Genomic DNA, 26719 nt, shown 5'->3' on the forward strand with positions numbered 1-26719 from the left:
TAAAATATTACAAATGCTTACAAAAATGAATTTTAGACGCACAGTGGTGGCCAACCTTTTCACTGTTTTGCGATAATTAAGTGGCCCAATTAATATTGGCTAAACCCGGCCAGAATGATGACGCATGCAGTGAATGAGTGCACAGGCCTCTTGTGTTTTTTTCCTTCCTGCAAAAGTAATAACAGTAACCAGCTGTCAGTTTTATGGGAAAATAGTGGATTTCCTGATAGAGACAGAAAACAGGCATTTCAGGGACTTTCCTATTCTGTGTTGAATTGTGGGAAACACCAAAAACGGTTTAATATAATGTATACAATTACAGTTTAGACTATGTGTTATTATTCACCTTTTACTCTATAATCAAGTTAATACATAGAATTGTTTATCTAGATAATAAATATGGTACGTGCTTTTATCTCACGCATTAGACATTTCAGGATCTGTATCTCAGATTCTAATATTAGCTTCTTATAGTTTCTTTTAGAGTAATGCATATAGATGTTACGTTTAAAATATTATTAAGAAAGCTGGACTTTGTGCTCTTTTCTTAAAAGATGTCATGAAGCTTTTGTTTCTGTTTTGGTGCTGCACCCACAGTAAAATATTTTGAATTTGAAGGGAAAAAACTTTCTTTAAAGAAGAAGTATCACTGCTAACTTTAAAGATATATTTGTGCTGTTTGGAGTGATTTCAAAGACTGGGATATCTTATATACTGTCAACCTATTTTTGATGTTTGGAAAGTACCAAATACAAACAAGCAAATTCACAAACCAACCAATATAAACCAAACGTCATTGTATTCAATGCCACTTTTAGGATCTGGATATCCTGAAACTTGACAAAGATTATTCAATTTTGATATCTGCATTGGATAGCTTTAAATCCTGTTTGTTTATCCGGGATCTTTGTGAATTCCATTCTCTCAATAAAGTCTTATTTTAAAAAAAAAAAAGCTTCTTATATTATACTTTTGCACAGTCATAGTCATAGTCATTACTTACTGTTTCTACTTGAAACGATAACATTTTAATTTCATATAGGGGCAGAATGTTTGCTTTCAAGAACATCAGTATGAAAGATTAATAGCGTCCTTAAAACAGAAGTTTAACATCATTACATGAGTCCCTGCATCTTACGTTGAGATCCACTGAGCAGACCACACAGTGTGTAATTCAATGTTACTGTAAGTGCCTTAGACTGTGTATATTGTACCTGCAGTCACCTTGAATTATTTCCCCCATAGAAAGAGGAGAAAGAGGCGAGGAGAATTTGATAAACCCTTGTTTTGTTGACATTGGCTTTACTTCCTCATTGTCTGGGGTCCCACAGACCCTAATGATGGATGTGTAAAAAAATGCAAAATAAACACTTTTGTCCTTCAAATATGTTCTTTCTTTTCTCATGATCTTAAGAATACCTGTGAAGTATTGAAACCCATGCCTTTGCCATAAACTTTTGAACATTTGATGAAGGAGCCAAAATTTGGAAATGACCATAAACCATTGCTGCTACACCAAATAAAGAAATAGTTCATGTTTTTGGGACTGCAACTAACTGTTTACATTGACGATTGGTCTGCAGATTATTTTCAATTGATAATTTTATCTAAATGTGAAAATGCCTGTTCCCCAGACTCAAAAGTGATGTCTTCAGATGTCTTGTTTCGTCAGACCAACAGTTAAAAACTCACTGATATTTTGTTTATGATCATGTTCGTCAAAGAAAAGCATAAATTCCTCACATTTAAGGAGGTGCAAATGTTTGGCATTTTTGCTTGAAAAATAACTTCAACAAATATTCCACTAGCCTAATTCTCTGTCGATCCACAAATCAATTAATCTAATCATGAAATACAGTGTATTTAACCACAGCTTTGGTCTCTTAGACCCCTAACAGACAAAAATGCATAGGCTAATTTTGCATAGCATACAACTGAAACAAATGCAAATTGTGATAAATTTAATGTAAAGTCAAGCAATATTGGGTTGCTAAACCGGGTCCAGTGTCTCCATAGACTCCAAACAGAACAGGCTTTAAATTTTCAGTATGGCTTCTTTTGTCTTCCTGGGGAGCTCCATACTGTGTTACATCACTGTGTCTGTACAGTTAGGCTGCAGTGACACGTCTTGCAGTGAGATATTTGTGATACCACTGTTTGCCAGCTGGGCTCTGCTGCTGCTGTTGCTGCTGCTAACTACCCTGAAGCTTGATATTACCTGTTGAGGCTTGGGGCCGCAGACGTCATCAAAGTTAACGAACAGCGGTCAAATCATGAACGACAGCGCGGCGGACCAATCACGTCAACGCTCGTGACAGGTGTCGATCAGCTATTGACCATTAGGAGCGAACAAGGGGCGGGACAAAGAAACTGACGTTACGTCGCAGCCTTGGTAATGGCAAGTGACAGAGGGTGAGGAAGACGAGGCGAAACTTTTTCAGATACTAGTTGCTGTCGGATGTTTTTATGCTTGATAACAGCAGCATTGTCATATTCTTCTGCTTTGACAGTGATTCAGCGTTGTTGTCGTCTGAGTGATAATTGACCGTCTTTCGTGTGAGGCTAAAGTCGTGAACGGTGGTCTGTCGGTCTCGAAGTAAGCTGAATACACCAGAAGTTTGTTCGACTTCGAGTAAATACGTAGAGTCACCGAAGAGGAGAAGCAATGACTAACAGAGAAGACGAATATGACTATCTTTTTAAAGGTGAGTCGCTGTTTATATTTTAGCTAGTTCGCTAATTCTCGCCACCAGGCATTCACCTGTGAGCAAGTGTCATTTGATGCCGAGGTGTTGACCCGCCTGCCTAACAACAAGGTGTAAGACGACATTTATCAGACCCAGAGACAAAAGACACCTGCTGTGAGCTGTAACTTTGACTGTTGTTAGTTGAGACATAAGTTACGACATTGTGTTTAGCCGCCCAGCCACATGATTGCAATATTGACAGGCAGCTAATAAAGACTTTTATGTACCGCATCATCATCTTGCAGGCCGATGATGCAATCATGTTAGGATGCGGTGTTGGGGGTTATAAACTGTGTCAGGGCGACAAATCAAAACAGCCACCATCCACACATGCTTAGAGAAGAAATACAGTTTGGGCCATTAGTTTTGTACCAGAGGACGGAAATCACTCGTGTTAGCAGTTTAAATGTACATACAGGTCTTGGCACTTGGGAAAAAGCATCTCTTATTTTGTCAAAAACAGCTCCAATTATTACTCCACCTTAACTCTGATAATTAACAGTTGTCAATACGGTCCAACAAACATTTTAAAGCTTAATTTATAGATATCAACAAGCTTGCCTGGTCTCCGTAATATACAGAAGCACTGTGACACAATGTGACATGTAGTGTAAATGATACTGTAAGGTGGGGTGGGTGGGGGGTGGTGATTGTTCCCATATGGCCAACTGGTACAAACTGGTGGTTCATAGTTGTACCTTGTCATAAGCAAGGAGAAATGTGTCCATGGTCTGTTCAAATATAGAACACTAAACAAGCATGTGTTGTCAAACTGGAAATACCTGCATGATGTGTGTGTGTGTGTGTGTGTGTGTGTGTGTGTGTGTGTGTGTGTGGCCGCTGTGAAGCTCTGTCTCTGAGCATAGAGAAGATGAGATTTGCTCACTCACTCTCCGATTAAATGACATGATTTCTGGTGCCCAAATAGCAAAGTTATCTGAATCATGTCCAGCCGTGCAGGGACACTGATAAGGTATCAGCTGCCATGCAGTCTTTCGGTTAAACCAGGAAAGAGCTAACGTTATTGTTACGGCCCTCTTTTGTCCCTTGCTGTTGGATAGCATGAGTCAAGTTGGGTGAGCTCTTGGTGAGTCACATAAACCTTTCCCTACTGATGGAGGCATCAGTGCAGGAAGTCACCCTGCTGTCCTGCTGAAGCCATACCTCTGTCTCATTTCAGGGAAGTGTATTTTCTTTTAGAAACCTTTCTCATACTAACTGCTTCACTTCTGGTCTTTTTTCCCCCCGGCATTTATTTGGGTTTAAAGCACATTTCACTACCCAACTGAGTGAATTATGCTAAATCCATCTGCATCTTTCTGTGGATATATATAGTTTTAATGTTTTGAATCTAATTGATGCATTTTGATGCATATCAGCACTGATAAGAAAATAATCATCCTACTTTAATAGAAGGTATCTCTTTTAGATTGTCAGCCTTAGCCAGCATTATAGACTGCTTTAGTTTCACAGTAGAAATTATGAAATTGGAAATATGATGGTGAGCTTTTGTTCCATTTATAGGGATATCAGTATATGAATTAATCTCACTGAACTGGGCTCGGATTATCACAATAATCACTGGGTGCAGGGTTGTATAATAAAAGAGAGGTGTAAAATCTTTTTAGCTGAAGAATGCAAACCCAACAATAGGCTGGTGAATGGGTGTGTAATGATAATACCTGTCTGATGGCAGAGGACCTGGAAATGGTTGCATAATGGTTTTTGTCCTCCGCCCAAGATCTTTTGTGTCAGACGAAATGGAGAATGACAGTGTTACCTTTTTGGCGTGTAGGAGAGCCACACTTTTGAGATGTGTAGTCTCCCATAATTTTACCATATTTGGATTATTTCAAAGTATAAATAAGCCAGACCCGAATGTGGACAGGTTTCTACTCGTGTCTGTTACACCATAGTTGCACAGACAAACCTTTAATATACAGTTTCCCTTAAGAATGAGCAGCATTGCTTAAATGCAAGTGTAGACACAGTGGACGGTTTGTTAATGCAGTTTCAACATTCCTATGTTCCTATTTCCTAATAGCAGGGTGGTGTGATGGTGTGGTAGGTTCCTTTTCACAGACCGACTCACCTGACAATTGTGGAAGTAGTTTTCTGACAAACACTCACCCTAATAAAACCTGTTTAAGTGCATTTTAGATCCAGTACAGGAGACATTGCATTAAAGCCTCTATTCACACACTAAGCCTTAAAGGACTAGCTCACTCTAAATTGTAAATGTAGTCATTTACTTCTCTCGCCCCCTGTTAATGAAAGCTCTACTGAAAATAAAACCTTTTTACAAGTGTCGTCCTCATTAGGGATGTTAGCAGATTTGATGGATTTTCATGCTTTGTTAGGGAAGTGTAAAATTGACTAAAGCAATTTGGAGGAAGGTTTAGATATAACTTAAATCCCACTGCATTTTGTGCTTTGCATTTGCACAAACATCAGCCCTTAAAACAACAGGACAAGTTGCTTCGACAGATTGATTTGATTATACGTGTGGTGTAATCTACGTCTCCGTTCTCTCAAGGATTAAAAATAAAACATATTTAACTTCTCGTCAGTCAATCCCTGTCATGAAGTATATTTGACAGGTGAAATCTGCAGCCAATCACTGATTTAACCTGGATTAATGGGCTCTGTCTACGTACATTTCCTGAAAAGAGCAGGTGGTTCTAATATTTTGTATACTCAGTGGGAGTCCCCTGAGTTTCTGTGCTACCTCGGCTGTGAGCCACACATGTGCATCATTGGTGAGGCAGGCTATCTAATAGAAATGAGAATCAAAAATTAATTAAAAAAAGGCAACCCATCTTGTTGAGTGTAACTTCTCTTTGTTTAATGAACTGTGTCACCAAAGGTCTACCATGAATTTGCCTTTACAGCTGCAGCCATAAAGTATGCTGTGGTGCTCAAACACAAACACATTTTTGTGTAATCTATTTTCCAAATGTATTTTTCAGTCTTGAAAATGAGATTGTGTTGTACCGATCAGTCAAACATTTTGTTTGCAGGTAGAGTTTACGTTACGATCCTCTTTCTTTGTCTTTTCTTGCAGTGGTGCTGATCGGAGATTCAGGTGTAGGGAAGAGTAACCTGCTGTCCCGCTTCACCCGGAATGAGTTCAACCTGGAGAGCAAGAGCACCATCGGGGTGGAGTTTGCCACTCGCAGCATACAGGTAGAAGGCAAGACTGTCAAGGCTCAGATCTGGGACACAGCTGGACAGGAGCGATACCGAGCTATCACTTCTGCGTGAGTACAGTACATCATTGAAGCCTTTGATAGAGATGCCCACTTCACACAAGTACATGCTCACTTGAAAGAAAATAGCAGGTCTTTTTAATTAAGTCCAGCATACACGCAGACCAGCAGAGGTCCACATGCACTGGTTAAAACAAGCATGCTCTTTATATAGACATAGAGGCATTCTAAGCAAATGAACTACAAAGTGCCTCTTTTGCTTCCTCTTTTTTTTTTTCTTTTGTCAAAACTGTTATTCACAATCGTGGAGTTTGGTTGCATTACAGGAGGAATGGCTGGGGTTGTAGTTTAAGGGTTATTAACTTCCAACTTCCATTCTCTATCCATACATTTAGAATCAATCAATTACTGCCTTATCGTTCCTAAAATAGTTAGAAAGAGATATCCGGATGTGATTAAGGCTACAAAATGCACCTTTTTGCCTTGGGGCAGGAAGTGTTTTGTTTATCACAGCTTCCTCCTCATCTCTCAGTCAAGTTCCCATCCACATTTATCTCTCTTTTTGTCTGAATATGTTTTGGCTTTACTGTTTTATTTCTTGTGTTTCGCAGTTTCTACCGTGGTTGTTGATCAGACATCCTTGAGCTTTAAAGCTGGCCGAGCCCATCTGACACACCCACAAAGAATCCTGAAATCAACAGGCTGTGACAAGAAAAGTCATCTACTCCAATTTATATTATGTTATCTCCTCTCATGTTGTCAAGGTACTACCGTGGAGCAGTTGGAGCTCTCTTGGTTTATGACATTGCCAAGCACCTGACGTATGAAAACGCTGAGCGCTGGCTGAAGGAGCTGCAGGACCACGCTGACAGCAATATAGTCATCATGCTAGTGGGCAACAAAAGTGATCTGCGCCACCTAAGAGCAGTGCCCACAGATGAGGCCAAGGCCTTTGCAGGTATTGTCACTGTCATGCCGCGCGTGTGTGTATGTGTGTGTTGTATGAGCACATATAGTATCTAACCTGTATTGGCCTGTGAGGTTCTAGGATTCTGCCTCATTAGATTGTATCGCCAAGTTAAAGCTGTGATAATGAGAATGGATGGACTGACCCCCTAGCTGCTTTAATTAGGTCTTGAAGTACTTTATAACATATCATGTGTGTTGCAGTCAGTGAATTTGATTAATGCTTATACTGGTGCCATAAGTTTCCTTGCAGTTTAGTTTGTATTGTTTTTTTAAAGCAGTCTTGTGCACTCATGGGAACACCCATGTCAGAAATGTTTGCACTGTGATACTGTAAGGCATTTTACATAAATGTGCCCACCACACGGCACATGTCCTTGGCTTGAATGTGTTTGAGTACTTGTAATAAAGCTCAGCACTAGGTCAAAAGGACTTGATTTAAATTAATTAAAGTTCCATTTATCTCTGCCCTCTGAGAATTTCAAGACTTTGTTTCAGAACAAGTTTGTTTTTTACAGCCAGCCCCGCAGTTCACCTAAGAATAATTTTGTTAACCTTTTTGACAGTATTTTGGTGTGGTTGGACCACGTGTTTACTCTTGACCTTGAGTTTATTAGCTTGTGTCTGATTCAGTGTAATACCTGCTTTGACTGGTAAATGACACTTGATAGGACTGCCTGTAAGAAAGTAAATACATGAGCCCTGTTGAGCCATATTAGAATAAAGAAATTCATTTTTATTACTAAATAAACATTTTTACCTGTCGGTGCTTTCTGTTTACACTGATTTGTTTTTCTATACCACTGACCTAATTTATAATACCTAATTTCCATGGAGACCATGTGGTGTACACGTCCATGCAAAATGTAATATAATGCCAGGGTTGAAGAGTTCTCCTCAAAGAACAGTGACAGTGGACCAAGCTGATGTCTCACGTATGTGTCTCACTGTGTGACAGTTACCCCCTCAGCTATGACAGAAATGATTTTATACTAAATTTTAGTTTTGGAATTGGAACGTACGGATTACAAAGAAAGAACAAATTGAGAAAATGACAGTGATTAGTGCTGAAACAAGTAGTTGATTAATCAGTAAATCAACTGACATTGATTTATTTGATTGATCTATTGATTTCAGTTTTCATAATGGATATTATCATTTAGGGCTGCAATTAAGAATTATTGTCATTATCAGTTAGCTAGCGATTATTTTCTCACTTAATCACTTGGTCTATAAAGCATCAGAAACACTTTTCAGCTCCAGGTGATGTTATCAGATGTCTTGTTTTGTTTGACTAATGGTTTAAAACCAAAACCTACTTATTTACTATAATGTTAAGATAAGGAAAAGCAGCAAATTCTTACATTTTTAAGAAGCTGGAATCATGAACCGGTCTGCATTTTTGCCTGAATACTGACTTAAACTATCTTGATCAATTATCAAAATAGCGACAGATTAATATTCTGTCAATTGCAAGCAAGTAAAAGCACTAAATATTTGCTGGTTATATCTTTATTAAATTCATTGATTTTCATTCATTAAAGTCATTTCAATGACATACATTTTGGTTGTTTTTTTTGTTGTTGGTCGGTGGTGAGTCAGCGTTAATAGTAACACCTGAACTTTTCCTTCTATGACAAGTTAAAATGTCGGCTGTGAAAAAGGAGTATTATAGAGACTATTATACTACTATAGGGTAAACAGTTAATTTGTGATGTATTATTCGTCTATATTTGTAACACAGTTGTTAACCTTTCTGAATGCAACGTGTATATCCCAGCAGACCATGTTCTTTGCTTTCAAAGTTTTTTTTTTTATGATATTCTTTACTCTGTCTGTGTGAGTAACATTGCCATTCATCAGATTGTAATTCTGCATTACAGAGTAGACCAGTCAGCTGTCGCACAACCCATTAAATGTACTATAATTACAAAGCAGTTCACAGTGAGCAATCAAACAGGAAGCCGTTGAAAAGACTACATTTCTGGGGAGAACCCTGGAGTGAGTGTGTTATGCAGAAGAAATCAATCCCATAATCAGTGCAGTGTTAATGTCAGCACAGTACAACAGCACAATACACCTCAGCTCAATGTAGTTATGAAAGTTGAACAAAAAAAAAAGCAGCCTAACATATTTTGGCATTATGTGCATGTGTGTATTACAGAGAAGCATGGCTTGTCTTTCCTGGAGACATCAGCGTTAGACTCGTCTAATGTGGAGCTGGCTTTCCAGACTATTCTCACAGGTGAGTTTCCTATTTGTGTTTATTTCTTGCCATTTTTCAGTGTTTCTAGAAAGAATGTCTGAAAGTGTTACATTTCCATCTGGACTTTGATCATGACTTTGTTTATATAACACCTATCCTCTGCCACTAGATGGCAGCAAAATCCATCTTATCAGTCCCCCATGCCCATCACTGATGTGCAGTCTGTGGCAAGAATACCACCTGAATCTTTTTTTAAGGTCAATAGCATGGGTAATTGGCACACTGAAAGACCACTCAGACAATCAGTCCTGGTGAGAGCTGCTATGAAGATGGCCAGTCACCAGCAGACCACTAAAGATTGGTCTTTGTTTATGGTCACTAATCCACCAGATGCATCTGTTCAAGAATGAATTCTGATACTGGTTCACAGTTGTGCGTTCTCAAGTAAATGTCTATGAGCAGTTTCCCCAGGATGCATTTAGCTACACTAACAAGTTCATTTGATGTTGGAGATTTGGTAAGAAAAAAAGAAAAAAAGCAATTGTTGTGACTGAGTCAACCCCTGGAGTGCCTAAAGGGACAATCCAACAGTGAGTGGTGCTTCCACTTCAATTGCTCCAGGGGCTATCGGTCTGCAAGTATGTGCCACTTGCTGTTTTTATTCCCCATGTTCAATTCCCAGACGCCTCTGCTTGAGCCGTTTGAGCCATTCTGCCCACACCACAGCTTTATTCATAAAAACTTCAAACCAGCAAGCCCCATTTAGCTAACGTTGCTAATTAGCTCATTAAGGGAGGAGAAGAGAGGAAGTTAACAGTGCATTAGCAGACCGGTAAGAACTGAGCGTTAGACCCAGTGGAGCAGAGAAGACGCCACATGTGTAGATATCAGCAGCAGACAGATTGTAGGTCAGAGAGGGTCATCCTGGTGGATTATTGTCTATATAGACACGGCAGCTGGTGCTGTGTAGGGTCTGTAGTAATGAGTCATAGTTACACCACCTGACGTGTCACGTCACCATCGTTTTTTCCTTTAAACCTTCTTGCTTCATAGGCATTTTTATTTCAGGACTGTTTTGTTCCACATCTGGCTGTAGTTTAGAGTTAAAGCGGCAGTATGCAACAGTAAGTCAGAGCACTAGTCCTGCTCTCCTCTCTCAAGTTGACCAACTGACGACCCCAATGGCATCCAAGCCAAGTTTAAGTAAATGGCATTCAGAAATATATTGAAGTATTGATGAAGCAAATGTTGATGACCGATAAACAGAAGTTCACCTGGGTGTTTGAAGAGCTCGGGTCTGCTAAATATGTATCTTTAGTGTATATTCTGCTGACCAGCACGATGTATAATATTTATTTAGCTACATTCTCATAAAATGTATTGCATATTGTAGTGTTGGGGAATGCCTAAAATGAGACTTGGTACTGCCACATGACATAACGATGCCAGTTTAGGATGGAAAGAATCCTTCACTGCTGCCAGGAGTCTGGATAGAACAGTTGTTGTTCAGTTTTGCCATGCTGTTTGTCCTTATCACAATATGTCCCACTGTTGGCTGGATTTATAGGCATCTACACATAACTAATTTCCTTTCACCCTTCTCTCCATCACAGCCATCTACAACATTGTGTCACAGAGGCAGATGTCAGGGCGAAGCGACTCAGACTTCTCACCAGCCTCCAACGTAGTGCCCATCACGGTTGAGCCCACTCAAAACTCAGCCAATAAGGGTGTCTGCTGCCAGACCAACTGAGACCTTACCCACTGACCTCCTCCTTCACCTCCAGGCAATTGGAGAAACAGCCAGATAGACAAACAGGGACAGACAGATGGAAAGGGAAAATGGAGAGACAGGTAGAGGTAACTATTTCACACACGGACACTTGTATTGATTTGTCGATTGTCTGGTAAAAAAAACAACTTATAAATATAATATATATAATATAAAGAAGGGGCCAGTGAAGGATGGATAGTAAAGAAGTTTAGATAAACAGACGGGGGGGGGGTATGTGTGGTGAGGAAGGATTAGTATTGATGGAAAGAAAACAGGTGAGATGCACCTTACCCAGTGCATTAAGCTTTGACAGAGGTACATGATCAGAAGAGATTCACAATCTAATGAAAATTTTAACACATTATAAGGTCCCTTTTGTATCTCATCACGATTTCTGTCTTTGCAAACTGTCTCCCCTTTTGAAAGCTCTGTTTTACAAGCTAGTAAATGCTTTCCCTCAGTTTCCCACTGCCAGGGTATTGGACAATAAAAATCTACATTCAAAAGACTGAACTGCTACCCCTCTGTCACCAATGTCATTCCCATTTTCCCTAAATGTATAATATTTAGAGAGTAATGTCCCTTACAATATTTATTGAACACTAGATTAAGGTCTTGTTTGGCCAAAGGGTTTGCAATTTAACACTAGTTGTTGTTAGATTTTCCACACTGATCGCTTCACAGCAAATGGAGCTCACTTGCTTTTTGAATGCCACAATCTTTATGTGAAGAAGTGTGTACGGGCAAGTACCCCTCACTAATGGAGGAGCAAGGGCTTATGTCATTTTTCCTAAATGCACATGCTGGAATTTTGGTTGAAGTTGGTTGGTTGAAGTTGTGTTCCACCAGACCACTCAGAGCAATAACATCCCTCCCTAACAGTGACATGTAATTTCTTTTTGATTGCTTTTGATCTTTGTTTGGAAGGCTTTCCGGCTCTGTGCGCACTTGGTACTCTACAGATGAGTCATGCTCTTGCAAGCTTTGCGCAGCGTTAACTCTAAATAGCTGCATCACTAGTGAATGGGTTAACTGCCTCACATGTTGGTGTGATAGCAGTATTGGCTCTGCTGATGACTGTTTCACCCCTGCCCTGAACCTTATGTAGTGGGAGAGATTAGGGAATTGGTGTAAATGCATGGACAACCCTGTGCTGCTGCTGCCTGCTAGCTGGGATAGATGGATAGATGGATAATGTTTCAGGGGATGAGGTAGTGAGGGCACTCAGCCCTGCCCTGCTCCTGTGGTCTCTGATGTACCCGAGATGGCTTGTTTTACTGTAAGTGAAATCCTCCACTGCCTGCTCACCTACTCCTTTCTGTCTCTCTCTACACTGTATGTAACTGGAACAGGACTCTGCCTTCTGGGATCTCCCTGAGGTCTGCCCTCGCTCTCACTTGTCTTTATTTCCTGTGGAGGGGGCGGGGGTTGTATTCAGGAGCCAAGATTGGGTTTGTTAGTGTCTAATAGTTTAATAGATGAAGAAAAGGAGAAAGTATGGTAGTGTTAGGAGGGGCTTAATTAAATCCAAAGGTTATGCACACAGATGGTGTTTATCCTGCTGATGCGTTTCCACATCAACATTGACTTATGTTGACTTCACAGGTCTTAAACTGGGTGGTGTAGGTTAGGGCTTTTTAACATTTATTCTAATATATGTATATTTGGACTGCATATGTATAAATAAATCTCATTTGTTATAGCCTGCCTCTTATGTCTCTTTCAAGATGTTTTTAAACAAAGGCTGCAAGTAGCTGGCTTCATCATTAGTGAATCTGGTAGAGGGCAGAGTTAATTGAATGAGTCATGATGAGTTTAGGTGATCGCAGAATATTGACATGGACGTATTATATAATTTAATTCTGAATGTCCACTGTTATTTAATTACACAAGATATTTGCTGTCCCTCTGATCACTGGGATTAAAACATGAATAGTCATCATCATCATCAAGGGATCAATTCAGCCATAAAGACACCCTCTTCAAAAATAAAAAAAACACAATTTGTTTCAATTGGAGATCATTTCATTTTTGTTTTATTAGAAACATTTACAATACATCTTGAATCTTGGAAAAATAACAAAGAACCAGAACTAACATGGCGCAGATACAATAATAATAATAAAAATGTCTCCAAAAAATGTAATTCACAAAAAAACATGTGCTATAACAAATAAACCTGCAATATCACATGCCTTGTAAGGGCATGGCATACTGTAACAGAGTTCAAAGACTTCTTTTTTTTTCCATCCATCAAAGTTGACGGTCAGCCACAGAGGGCCACATTGGCAACCCTCTTTCACTGTTCACAGAGAAACCAGAAACTAACGCCAGGTGATGCTGGCCCAAAAACTAATGCACTACGACCACTATTAGACCGGTATGAAACACCTCTACTGTGCTGGAAAAATTGGAAACGCTACCAAAGACAAACTGTCAGACTGTATTGGCCTCTTTGGAAAAGGTTGCGAGTTTCACCAGCGAGCGCCACTTCAGTCCCCATCCTTTACATGCAGCAGAAAATGTGCCATTGTAGTGTTTTTTGTCAAGTTTGTTTTTATCTGTATCAACTCTTACACAAACTAAGTACTTCAAGTTAATTCATATGAGGTGCAAACAGTCTTTCATCACTAACAGGTAACTGAGAATACAAAATCCGACTTTGATGTGGGGACTGAAATGGTCTCTTTGCCTGGCTCCAAACTCATGTCAACTTCCCAGTTTCCAAAGAGACTCCAACTATGAAAATCTACAGAGGAGAAACGGTCCAAGTGTACTGATGTTAGAGGGTAACACAGGACCTGCACCATTTCTCCTGTCTAAGTGACCATACAACATACATGCAAACTAGTACGGTAATGAATCTGTTTGTGTGTATATGTGTGCATCTAGTTACATAGATCTACTACACAGTGCGCTGTTGTCCTGTCCCAGATGCCTCCGTTCGATTTGCACACTTCACCTAATGAACACATTAGGGAAAGTCTCTCATAAAGGCTTCCTTTAAGCTGATTTTGCTCTGTCACTAGTGATCACAAACTGTCTGAGTAGTAGATGTAGAAAATGTATGAATGAAAGTGTGTACAAGTTATGTGTGGCCCTAATGGCAGGAGGGCCACAGCTGCCTCATTCATTCCAAGCATTGCAGTCGTAACATGTTTTATACGTTTGATAAGTAAAAGCGAGTTTAGATTACAGAGGAAATGAGTTATGTGTTTCAGTCAGTAACATGGGTTAGTTGAAGGGGGGGGAAAGGGGTTACAGCAAGCAGCACTGCACAAAGAATGCTGATGCAGGAAAAATATATAATTGAGGCACAAAATTGATGCTCTGTGACTAAAATATCTCCAAATTCTAAAAAATATTATATTATTTTCTGTAATTATTCCATTGTGAATGCACTGATGTTGAAGTAGCGCATGTCTGAAGTTAAAATTTAAGCTATGGGGAACTCTCGTTCCATTTACTTCATTCACCATGAAGTACATGGAAAAGGCGAGCGTCCATAACTTTCATAAATAAAACTTCTAAACTTCTTTTCTCATTTTTCTTATTAGTAGAAACTGACTTCCCTGTGTTTAGAAATATATTAACTTCTTGTAATTTTAATTAAAAAACAAAATGTCTTGAGGTTACTCATAAATATGTTGCTTCATTTTTTTTACTTTTCATAAATAACATCCAGATACTGACTTTTTCCTCTGCTTTCTATGAAATAATAACCCATGTTAGCAAAATAGATTTGAGAAATTGTAATATGTTTTTTTTTTATTCATTTTAAGTTACTTTCTATAAATGTATGTGGAAGAACTCAAATATAGTCTACGTTGAAAACCTGTCGCGAATTCTTTCCAAAAAACAAAACAAAAACTTAAAGCTCACTTGTAAATTGACAAAACAATAAGCATAAGGAGTGCATTGAGTTGAGTGGTCTTTTTTTCTCTTTTTTTTTTTTTTTTTTTTTTTACATTCAAATGCATTACTTGCTCAATGTGTGATTTAGACAGGTTGGTAAAATTGCTTAAGTGCATCCATTGAAAATAAGGATTTCCTATCACTCCTTAAAAGGGATTCTACATAAATGCATAAAGACCTTTTCATATCAAGAGAAGAAAAACATCAACAGTTTCTACCATTACTATAATAGTAAGCTTAATACAATATTGTAAATAATACTAACAAGAACTTAATGAATCAAATGTCACTGTGAGAGTCACCCCACCCCTTTGTTGCACCACTGGATTAAAAAGTATTTCATACTGGGTGAGTTGGACAAATGAAACTTACACCTTAGCATATTCTTAAGAATCATAATTAAACTTTATGTATCAATTAGTTAAACTACACGGTAAATATATGATTTTAAACCGATGTTCACTTTAAGGTCTTAAAGCTTTTTATACACTTTAGGTATCAGGCTGATGAATTCTTTATGTGATCTTAACTTTTTTTCTGATAAATCTTACCTACTGTACTATATTTTACTAACATGCAGTTAAACTTAAGGATACAGTTAATGGCTCTCTAAACGATATTAACCAAAACCAGTGTCGTTTTTGTTCACTGTTACACTGTCACCTTGTTTACATCTAAACATAATCCCTTGCGGTTTACTCTGAGGGTCTTAAAAATTAGGAATTCAGCCTGAATTTTCACTGGCATGTCATTGTCAACACGATTCCTTCTCGGTCTATTTTTCTTTTTTTAATTACTCGGGCAGCCCCTTTTTATCTCAACTTCTCAAGTTCAGTCAAGTTTTCCAGAAAGATTAAGACATTCCCTGGACTGTTTTTCTCCAAACAACCTAACCAGGACAATAGAAAACTACTCAAAAGGACTGTGTAAGTGCCAGGATGTGCTTTAAGCTGATCTCTTTGGGGAGAAGTAAGTCTGTTACCGGCGCCTCTGTAGTATTAAACTAATCTTACAACACTGAAACATGATATGCCTTCATTTCACAGTTATCGATTGAGTGGCCTCCAAGACTTTTGGGTAAACAATAATTCTAGCTATGAGATTATCTCTTAATAATCCTGATTCAATAAACTCTAAACCAAGCTGATTTTGATGCTAAAATAAGTTAACTCAAGTGATAAGTTAGCTCATGTCCTCTCCTTGTATTTTGTTCTTTGGCTATGTATGACCCTTTTCTTTCAAAAACAATACAGATGAAAAAGTAGGTGCAAAACAAGTATCAAAGAGAGCCATGAAATCAGAAACTTATTACTACTATGTAAACAGAAATCATCTTAAGATATGCTATAAGTAACATGTCTGCCCCTGTATGTAACTTGACAAAGAATAATGAGGTCTTCACATGGACAACATGACTAGTACAGTACATGATGTCATATTGTCCTGCCCTCTACTTCTCACTGCTGTGTGTACAGTTTTTTGACCAAAGCCTTCAAGACATCAGTCTGTCATAAGTAAAGTCACCAGCTTCTGCTTTTTAACAAACAGGACGGAGCTCGGAGCTTATGCTCTGGTCTTGTTGTTTGTTTACACTTGAGGGATCACTTTTACAGCGCGATGACATTTCCTCCAAGTTGCTGAAATTGCAGTTTCATCACTTCAGTGCTACTCAGGAGAAGGAATCCTTAAGTTTGTCTTGACCCACCCTGTGATCTGATTGATATTCAACATGAAAAAAAATTAAGCAATCAAATGACTAAGACCCTGATGAACACAACAAGAACAATTACTTATCCTGAAACTGTTACTAATTAATTATATCTCTGTTTCTACACTGGCGTGAATCCATAATGAATTTTAAGCAGATACGAGACAGAAATGCAACGGTGTTATCCTAATAATCAAGGTCAATTTCTGAATAGAATATTATTTAAAAAACTGACTAAGCAGGCTCCTCTGTTTATTGTCCCAGTATAGTCCTATTATTGCTTTTCATCCTAATATACATAGAAACTGATTTATTCATTAGGGGTTAGGTTATTACACGTACTATTCACTCGAGTTTTTATTTGAAGTTGGATTTATACATCAGCGGCTTCATAAAGGATATTCATTATTACAGTTTATAGTAGTGTCTGGTTAATTTCTTATCTATATATTTGGATGAAATACTACGTTAATCAGTTTAAATAATATTTCTTAAAATGTATGGATCTATCTAATATACTATTATAGTCAAAAGGATGATGGGGCACATATATAAAAGATTTACTCTCCCTAAAACTCAGGAACATTTTGAATTCCATATGCTAAAACATTGACAATGACACCTTCAGCTTGTAAAAATAATCAAAACCTCACTTTAAGCGGGCCTTTGTCTGGAGGTTCATAACTGATACACATACTGTATTTACATAGATGCTCAGAGTGCTTTCCCATAAAGTACAATACTTATAACTTATACAGCGTCTAAACAGGGAGAATCTCCAATAAGCCCTCTCTTCATCAAACCAGTGCAAAACTTAACCAAGTCATCAGCATTGACTAAATGGATGAGAGGTCTCCCAAATTACCACTAGTACTACTGTAGTATTAAGAAGAACAAGAACCACCATAATACAAAAAAATGATAGGGAATCCTTATGTGCATGTCTTTCAAATTCTATGAAATGTATTTCACCATCAGTGGTCGGTTTGGTATTAATCAAATGCGCATGTTCGGTAATAAGGTGCTCTACTTTATATTTTAAGTAAAATGTTTTAAGAGCCTAATTTCCTGAATCCCTCAAATCCCCACCCAAGCAGTTTGATTCACATTCTTTTCTCCAAAAATAAGTACTTTAAAAGTTGTTTTGGGGGGCGGTACTATCAAAGGCCAAAGTTGCTACCTTGTATGCCAAAGCAATGGCGATATTTTAATAAAAATATTAAGGCAGAAAACAAAATAACAAAAATACTGAGTTCAAAGAACAGTGTCGTACTGCCTTGAATTTGACGTTGAAAGCTTAAGCCAAACCACTGTGCAATTTCTCCATCCATAAAATCATAACTATTCTTTATTTCTACATCTGATAGATTTCAGGGTACTTTTTGCAAGTACAGTTCTTTCCCTGCAGTTCACACGTAATGCGAGTGGTCTGCTTTATATGTTTTTTTTTTGTTAAAAGAAGGAGGGGCCTTTGTGTCCTAGAAGACACAATTTGCAAATGTTAATTCTTTTTTTTGAGACAGAAGCCGAGTTGAATTGTTCTCCGATGCAACACAAGAGAGTTTCCTGTTATCACTACTGGCTCACATGTGACAACAACTCAAAACTTGCCGCAAGTCTTGAATGATCAATAAAATTGCCAGATCTGCAAGGTTTCGGTTTTTTGGAGCATACTTCTCTCTTTCTCTAGCCAAAATGAACCCCCCCCCCCTCCTATCATTCAACAGCTTTAATCCCTACCCCCATCCGCTCTCCTCTAGCCCTCTGAAATCCCCAGGCTGGGGCTAAGGCAGACGCAGAGGGTGTGTAATTTGATTCAGCATGAGTGCTGGTTAAATGGGGCGTTTCCTCTGCTTTCCTGTCAATTACAATTGTCTGATTTCATTCTGGAAGCTCAAAGCAAGGGGAGGGGGCTGCCATTGGCTGAAGCCCGGGTGTCCATAGTGAAGGGGCAGCTGCAGGATGTCCCATACAGTAGCGAGCTGACACGATCTGCACTGGCGCTGTCACAAAAACAGGACCCCATCCAAATTTCAGGGCGGTGCAGTTGGGGAGTGGATGGGGGAGTTAAACCTGCACCCCGTGTGATGAGATCACGCAATCTTTCTTTTGTAGGTAAACGTGTACATTTTCCATCATTTGTGAAGGACGTACGGCAAATTGTGCGACATTAATGTTGAAAACAGGTGACCGGTGTATCTCCTGATAACTGTAGATAATTTATTTTGCTCCTAAGCCTCCCCTCATTTCATAGGCGCTGCCAAATTCAGCTAGTGTCTTTCAAATTTTGTGAGTGTGTGTGTGTGTTTTGGGACAAAAGAGGCCCCCTCTCCCCAGTAGGGATAGCTCAGAGCGGCAGAAAAGGAGAGGAAAGGGGGGAGGAAGGGGCAAGAGGGAGTGGAAGGAGGGGGTCCTATTCGCCCAGCTGCATCCAGACCATCCAGCCCCCTCTGTGCTTGTAACAGAGGGGTGGGGCAGTAAGGGGTTCGCTGCGGGACCCTGTCTTACCCCTCATACAGCTCCAGAGTCCCCACACGGTCCGCACCTGGACCAACCCATTTGCCTAATTATCAATGAGTAGATCCAGGCCGTGTCCGAGCACTCTGCAGCCCACGCCGCCACCGGGCCCAGACAATACGCCCCACTCAGAGAGGCCTTCGCAAGCAAGCGATCGAACTGTAAGCAGGGGGAGACATAAAAGCCAAAGAAAAGAGAGAAAGAAAGGGGGCTAGGCGAGACCTCCAACTTGGGGTCACAGCCACAGTGTGCCATGAAACACCTGCTCCTGTACAGCTTTGCTAATTACAGGGGAGACAGCTGGCCCCTCAGAGCTCACACATAATGCTGTTAGTATTGGGGACGTGGAGTAAGGATTACTGATTTGGGACTCTGTATTTTACAGTATCAACTATTTTAGTCTGAGTCTGCTGCTGATTCAGGAAACATTTTACAGTTTTACTCGGCTTCTGTCCACAAACTAATTCTCCTCTTTATTTACAGTGCACACCTCAGAGAAATGCTTGTTGACTGGGGCTCTTGCTGTGTCCTATATCGTTCAGCGACTGTGGCCAAATGACCACACAAGACAATAAAGCGCGGTTAAGGTGGCTTTGAAACAAGTCCATTGGGGAGACAGATATCGAGAACTAGCCAACTGGATGAATTCCAAGGCTTTCGGCCTCACAAATTAAATCAGTGCTTTAAGCCAACCGAGGAACCACATGCTTTTCAAGTGCCACGAGGAGCAAGCATTACTGAATCTTTTCAACAAACTGCAGTGACCAAAGTGTAATCAATGGCTACTGGAAAGAAGATTTTACTGATACACAACTTTCATCTATCTCTGTGAATAATGAAACCAATAAAACGTAACCAATTACTATAAATAAATGATGTAATGTCCTATCCCTTTTTAGGATTGATCTGGTTTATAAGACTTTAAAGGTATAAGAATGAAATAAGGGGCCGTCTTTTGTTTTCTTGTAAAGATTACAAGGCTTTGACTAGAACCAATCTATTCACGTTTTCATTTTGCAAAAATTAATATCTATTATGAACCAATTATATCAAACCACAATCAACATCAGTAAAACTGAAAAGGCTGAATTCATCTTCACATCAGCTCCTGAAATTTCAAGGTATGATTGAAAATCCTATTTTAGACCAAGATGATTGTAAGGTGCAATGAAAATTCTACGTTTTTTTTCCTTCTAATAACAACATTGACTTTCTGGGTGAGTCAGGTGCAGATTGGGTACCTCAACAATCATCTTCTTCCTTCCATATAAACCCACTTCATGGCAAAATAAAAATTTGAATAATAAAATGTTCACATTACTGTCTACCTCTGCCTACACTGTGATTCATGAATGAAAAACAGCAGCAGTCAAAAAACTGAAAATGCAAGGTACTATACTTCTCTTATAAACAAAACTTTTATAAAATATATATGCATATATATATATAAAAGAAAAACTTAAAAATATTTCTTATACTTTTTAGTAAAGCAAGCAGTGCCTTCTAAAATATCTGCTTGATTGTTTTTAAATTTTCTGAAAAACAAAAATGTGTATTATAATAATAATCATAATAACAGTAAATAATTATTGAACAAACACTGACAAAACTAATGATAAAAACTGATGTGGTTCCTTAAGAGAATATTCGGATGGCCTGTGTGACCTGGGTGTGGCACACTGGGCACTCCGGGTGGTTGAGCTCACAGATTCGGATGGCACACTCCATGCAGAAGAGGTTATGGCCACAGGGCACCAAGGCAGCCGTCACTTTGCTTTCAAAGCAGGTCATGCAGTCCCGCACAGTGGCCGGTGGCGAGTCCGGCACTGGCAGACGGCCTGGGAAACCCTCGCCGGCTGAGGTGGGCTCACTGTGGGCGCGGCGGGCCTGGGCATGAGGTGAGCCGGCTACGGGCACAATGCTGGTGACTGAAGAGTTGTTGGTGCTTCCACCTCCGCAGGGCTCGGCTAAGCCAGGGGAGAGTCTGGTCAGGGGGAGCGGGAGGCCTCCAAAGCTCTTGGAACGCTGCTGGGCGTAGAAGGCCACCTGTTTGGGGTAGTCGGGGTCGCCCCAGCTCTGGGTACCCTCTGATCCAAAATAAGAGCATGGCTTCTCTCCGGAGTTGGAGAAGTTGCCCTTGTTGTAGATTCCCCCTCCCTCACCTCCTCCTCCCCCTCCAACCATGGCATCTGAGAAGTTCTGGCGGTAGCTGCTGGTGAGAGGCTTGCGCTGGCCCCCCTGCAGCCCCCACACCTGCTGTAGCCGGCTCTCCAGACCACCGCTACTGCCCGCTGGGCTGGTTCCACCATTCGGCCCCAGACAGTCATTCTCATTATTGTGGTCATGCAGGCCTCCTGTTCGGAAGGCGATGTGTGCTTCAATCTCCTCGCGGGCCCGCTCAGCGTTGCTCGGTGACCCTGTGATTTCAAAGACAGGGTCGCGGTCTCGACTGGGAGTGACGATGTAAGTACAGGTTTGCTGCTGGATGCGTTTGATGGTGGAGCCTTTAGGCCCCACTACCAGCCCCACGACACGGTATGGCACTCTCACCTGAATGGTGGTCTGACCTGGCAAAGGTGTAGGCGGGGAGCCGCTAAAGGACACTCCCAGCTTGTTGCGGGATGCCCGGAGCATGGAGAAGTGCTCTGCAGCAGAGATGATTTCACGGCGGGCCAGTGCAACATCCTCCTTCCGGCCTGTGATTAAGAATACAGGCTCCTCTCCTCTAACGGGGGTTTTGATGTAGGTGTTGGTCTTGGCCCGCAGGGCTTTGATCTTGCAACCTGCAGAGACACCAACATACATTTCTGAATAAGTAAATATGATACATCGGTTACATTACATTTTGTGGCTCACGAATCAAGTGGTTACAAGCTACAAGACGGTTACGAGTGAGAGCATACTTTGTTATCAACCTGAGCTGACAGATTTGGTCACCAGTTGTGACCAGTTTAACTTCATACGTTGCAGGTTTTTACTGGCAAAGGATACAGTACAGGATACAGAGCAATTCCCATGATTTATAAGGTTTCCAGCAGCTAAGCATTAGTGTACCTATTCAGTGTTTAGGTTCAGTTTTTTTATTAGCTCTAAATCAGGCACACATCTTAATAAGAGATATATGGATGGTTCAGATGTATTGGCCAGCGTGGACGTTGCTGTTTTGGAGGGCTGTAAGAGCTTCAGCAGATGCAATACATTTGCACAATGCTGGTGAGCAATCACTTTCTGACCTCTCCTTGAACTTACGAGACAGTACAGTCGACCCACACATGCTTAGTTTTTGGGTCATTTATTGCTCCACATCTGCCCTGTTTCTGATCACTGTGTAATAGTTTACTCTGCTGTAAAGTGCTTTTAAGGCAGAGTCTAAATGTGAGAGAGTGCAGGTTAATGTTATTTCATGACAAATTACCTGACATTGTAATGGGACAGAACAGGACATACAGTAAATCAGTCATTATTTCGGAGAATTGCCAGGTACATTTGAGGTCAAGAGGAACGTGGTAAGAAAAGATAGCAATTCTGTTTATATTACACCCCATGAAGAAGGCATCAAGCATTACACGGGTCAGTTTACATTCAGAAACTCGGGCAGCTTCCTCATTAAGACTTCCACATTTATTGACGACTTAAACGTGCCTTCCTCGTCTCGGCCGTGTCTTAAAGAGGCCTGTGCGTTTCTTTGGACGAGCAAGAATCATCAGGCATCCATCTATCTGTCTATTCAGTGAACAAATCTGAGCTCATCTTACCAGACTCCAGGTGCTTCAGATCACACAGCACATCATTGCATTACCTATCTGAAAATCACAGCAGCAGGTATCAAAAGCTTTAAAGACTCCTTAACTGAAGACGAATGTTGCTCTAATGCTACTAAATAGGTCCACTTTGTTCAGGAACACTTACTTCCCAGAGACTAGTGGTAGGGACAGAGGGATGGTGATACTATGAAGGTTTAGCATTGCTCATACCCTAAATCTGAAAATGCCCTTTGAGGCCATTGCCTGGTATTAAGCTAATAGACTTGTTCATGCCACGGGAGATCAAAGAGCAATTGCCACATTCCTTCTCTCGAACTACATTGCACCTTTCAATTAGTCCAAATTAATGTCTCAATTAAAGAATTATCTGTAAACAAAATAGGCAAAGATTAATTCATCGAAACCAGAAATTAAGGTCACTGGAGACAAATTAATTTTCGACTATTAAACTGTGGTGTAAGCGGTGCCTGTGATTCAAAACAAAGCCACCCTTGATCTATGAAGCTCCAGAGGAAGGTGCAAGAGCATCCTGGCGAATCAATGCCAGTGACTCTGACAGGAGAAAACAATCATATCCAACCCTTTCTTCATGACAGGACGCTCTGTTTGCCAGATTCACCAGGCGGGCTGTGATGCACAGTGCTGAGAGGAAGGGGGTGTGTATGTAGTGCCAGCTAACGAAGGGCCCGAATCAAAAGCAGCTCGACTCAAATCCCCCCAAATCAGCACTTCTTCCCGGTCAAGGCAAAAGGGCCCTCTCCCTGCACTTATGCTCACTGGATCCACCCTCCGGCTGTCTTCGGTTACCCCATTAAAATTCAAAACTTACACTTCAGAGTAAAGAACAGGAACCGCAATGGGATACAAGGGGCACTTAGCAGCACAAACTAAATCCACATCACTACAGCAGTGGAGCAAGAAAGGGGAGTATTGGCAAAAGAAGCCACCTCAACTCCTACAAACCCCCTTTTGACATTATTCAAGACCTGTTTGTTTTTGTTGCAAGATAAATCAGGATTTGCTAATGGTACCTTACCCACCCTGCAGCCTTTGTACTCCTCTCTGCCCAACCGCCTATTACTCCCTCTCCTGACAGACAACCATGTGGTATTGAGAGTGTGCAGTGAAGTGGGGCTCATGAGGAGCCCCTTGTGTTGAGCTCCAAGGCGTGACTCCCATTCAGCTTTTAGATGCTATACTGCCCTTCCTTGTTTTTTTCCCCTGCCCCTCTCACCCATGGGTTCATCACAACAGTTAACAATGGGTGCAGCCACACAAACACCACCACCACCACCACCAAGCAGAAGAAAGAAGGTACAAAATAAATCTACTTCTGGGTTCCCTGCTTCAAAACTTAGGTTCAAGCTCGTTCACAGCACATTTGTACATAAATATGGAACTTGGATGGAGTGAAAAATCACCTGACAGCAGTTTCACTGCAAATAAGCCCAAACAACCGATATTCTGTTTTTAAAAAAGGATTCCCACCTCCTGGTGCAACTTCTCGCTGAGTCACCCTTTAAGGCCATCCCGTCTGCCAAGCAGCAACACTGTCTTAATGCGCCCCTCCCCTTATCCCCCGACTTTCACACCTTTGTTTGACAGCTGCTGTCATTCAACTTCAGGTCTTTGTTCCATTAAAAAACCTCCGACTGTAAGAAAAACGTGCAAAATCTGTAATGTGTCTGGAATTGAACTTTCCAACTCCCTCATTTGAAAAAAACAAGTGGACCACGCTGGCTCTATTGTCCAATTGTGTCACTGGGGCAGTGCGCAACATAAACAACGAGCTGCATAAATTTGGAAAGAGGCTAAACATCTTCAACCACTGAGACAAAATGTGTTAAATGTGGTTATTTTCTTAGCAATCGATTCAGAGTGAAAGGCATCCCTCTCTTCGCCTGCTGCACGTTGCCTTTTTGAACAGTCTGGCGCGTCTCAGACGACAAAGGAAGCAAGTGCTCTCCGTGCTCCAGTGTGTGTCTGTGCGCTGACATTGATGGCGTGGATGTAGAATAATTCGCCCAGTAGGGAACGGGGCTCTCTCTCGTGCCTCTGTGCAAATCCACTCAAAAGCAAAATAAACACAAAGCGTCGAACGACTTGTTTCAATGTACGAGTGTTATGATGAGTACACGAGAACTTACAACGCTGTAGCAGAAAAAGTGGGAGGCTGATGTCTCGGGGGAGTACAAAAAACACGCGAGCACACACACACCACTCCCTTTTCTTTGTCAAATAACACCAGGTAACAGTTAGAGAACAAAAAACAAAGCACACGGGAAACCACGGCGGGGATAAAGCAGCACTGTTAGTGGGATAAAAGCACAAGTTTGAGGGGAAATTATTTGCAAGCCAGCGGTTTACCTTGTCTCCCCACTATTTCGGCCACATGTTCAGAGCTGGGCACTGGGACGCATTCTGTTATGTTGCAGCCTCGTCCTTTCGTCTCACTTGAGGAGCTCTCATACAGGGCGCACAACTTGCTTTTCCCTTGCAGAATCGCGGTGTCCCCGCCACCTCCGACGCTGTTCGTGTGGTTGTGGTGGTTGTTGTTATTGTTACTCCGGTCCTGTACTCCTGTTGTTGGGGCTCCGCCGCCGTCCTCGCCTTCCCCGAGCCCCAGCAGAGACAACTGGCCCAGCGCGACCCTGAGGGCACGAGAGTCGTCTTCCTCCTCATCGGGCGGCACGAGGAGACCTTCGCTTCCGAAGCCGGAGCCGGCCAGATCCCCGCCGTAGCCCCCATTTTTCTCCATGATCCCTGCTAGAACCAGCAGGCTAGGCATGGCTAACAAAAGAGTGTGTGAGACAAAGACAGGGGAAAGAGACTGGAGAAACAGCACCCGTGCCGCCTCCTCCTCGCCCCCTCCTCCTTCCAATTCCCCCCTTTGCGCTAGTCCCTCCCATAGACCGGCCCCCTCTCTCTCTATCCGCCAGACTTTCAGTACAGTAGTCTCTCTCCGAGCTCCAGGCAAACGGGACACAAGGCCGTCTGCACGATAGATGGGGCGGGCGATGTGTTGCTCCACCCAGTCTGGTTTACACAGCTCCCCTCCTCGCCGAGACAAAACGAGCCGCCCTCCCGTTGTACCATTCCGTCTCAGGTTCCCAAGCCTGTGGCATCTCAAACCAAGCTTCCTCCCGTCACCTATAGAGAAAATGCCTAATCGTTTACCTCCTGCACCGCACTCGTCTTTAACGCAGACTCGTTTGCGGCTCTAGAGCTGCAGTGATGCCTGAAAACCGCATTTCGGTGACTTATGTAAGAACAGCCATCCAGGATGTAAACAGTTGCGTATCAAAAGGTGCCAGTACAGTGCGCACATGGTCATCTGGTGCTGCTGCTGCTGCTGAAAAGATGATGTCAACTTTATCTTTCAGAGATAGAAACGAGCAGCCCCGGCATATAATGAGGGGGATCGTGGACCATCTGACATGAATTTGGGGAGTAAAGGAGTTAGTGACATTTTTTTTTGTGTGTGTGGGGGGTGGGGGGTGTCCGCCCACCTCTATGTAGCCGTGCTTTGCGGCAGGTCACCGCGTTGTTGTCTCCGGCGCCGTTGCGCATGAGGATGTTATGTATAGGAGGGAAAGAGGGTGTCTGGAGGGGGCGGTGGGGGCTGTATACGAGGAGGAGAAGAGAAAGGGAGTTGTCAGACAGGCGTTGCAGACCCTATGCAGCGGGGGAACATCAGAAAAGCCCTCGCACATTTCCCGTTAAAAAAAAAAAAAACAAGGGTTTTGCAGCAGCCCCGGTGAACAAAGAACCGCGCCGTTCGTTTCGCGTGCAGACTCCCCAAGATGTCCTCGACAGAAGCCACGCCTGACGGCATGGTTGTAGTACAACACAAAGACTCAAACTGCAGTAATAATAATAATACTATTGATGATAATATTAATAAAAATATGTT

The 26719-nt window shown here is 41.4% G+C and overlaps 2 protein-coding genes across 3 annotated transcripts; one reads left to right on the top strand and one right to left on the bottom strand.

Moving 5' to 3' along the window:
- Positions 1 to 2382: 2382 nt before the first annotated feature.
- On the top strand, positions 2383 to 12609 carry rab11al (RAB11a, member RAS oncogene family, like). Of its 2 annotated transcripts, XM_070912318.1 has the most exons (6): positions 2383 to 2412; positions 2511 to 2705; positions 5812 to 6007; positions 6721 to 6914; positions 9087 to 9167; positions 10742 to 12609. In XM_070912318.1, exons 2-6 carry the CDS (start codon positions 2666 to 2668, stop codon positions 10879 to 10881), a joined length of 651 nt encoding a protein of 216 aa, XP_070768419.1. In that variant the 5' UTR covers positions 2383 to 2412; positions 2511 to 2665; the 3' UTR covers positions 10882 to 12609. The 2 variants fall into 2 exon arrangements, with proteins under 2 accessions (XP_070768419.1, XP_070768418.1); XM_070912317.1 differs by lacking the exon at positions 2383 to 2412 and having other exon boundaries at positions 2423 to 2705.
- Positions 12610 to 20677: 8068 nt separating this feature from the next.
- On the bottom strand, positions 20678 to 25594 carry mex3a (mex-3 RNA binding family member A). The gene is made up of 2 exons (XM_070912601.1): positions 25174 to 25594; positions 20678 to 21825 (listed from the first exon to the last, which is right to left on the bottom strand). The coding sequence occupies exons 1-2, from the start codon at positions 25592 to 25594 to the stop codon at positions 20678 to 20680; spliced, it is 1569 nt and encodes a 522-aa protein (XP_070768702.1).
- Positions 25595 to 26719: the final 1125 nt, after the last annotated feature.

This window comes from Enoplosus armatus, chromosome 9 (assembly GCF_043641665.1).
Source record: "Enoplosus armatus isolate fEnoArm2 chromosome 9, fEnoArm2.hap1, whole genome shotgun sequence".
NCBI classification, from domain to species: Eukaryota; Metazoa; Chordata; class Actinopteri; order Centrarchiformes; family Enoplosidae; genus Enoplosus; species Enoplosus armatus.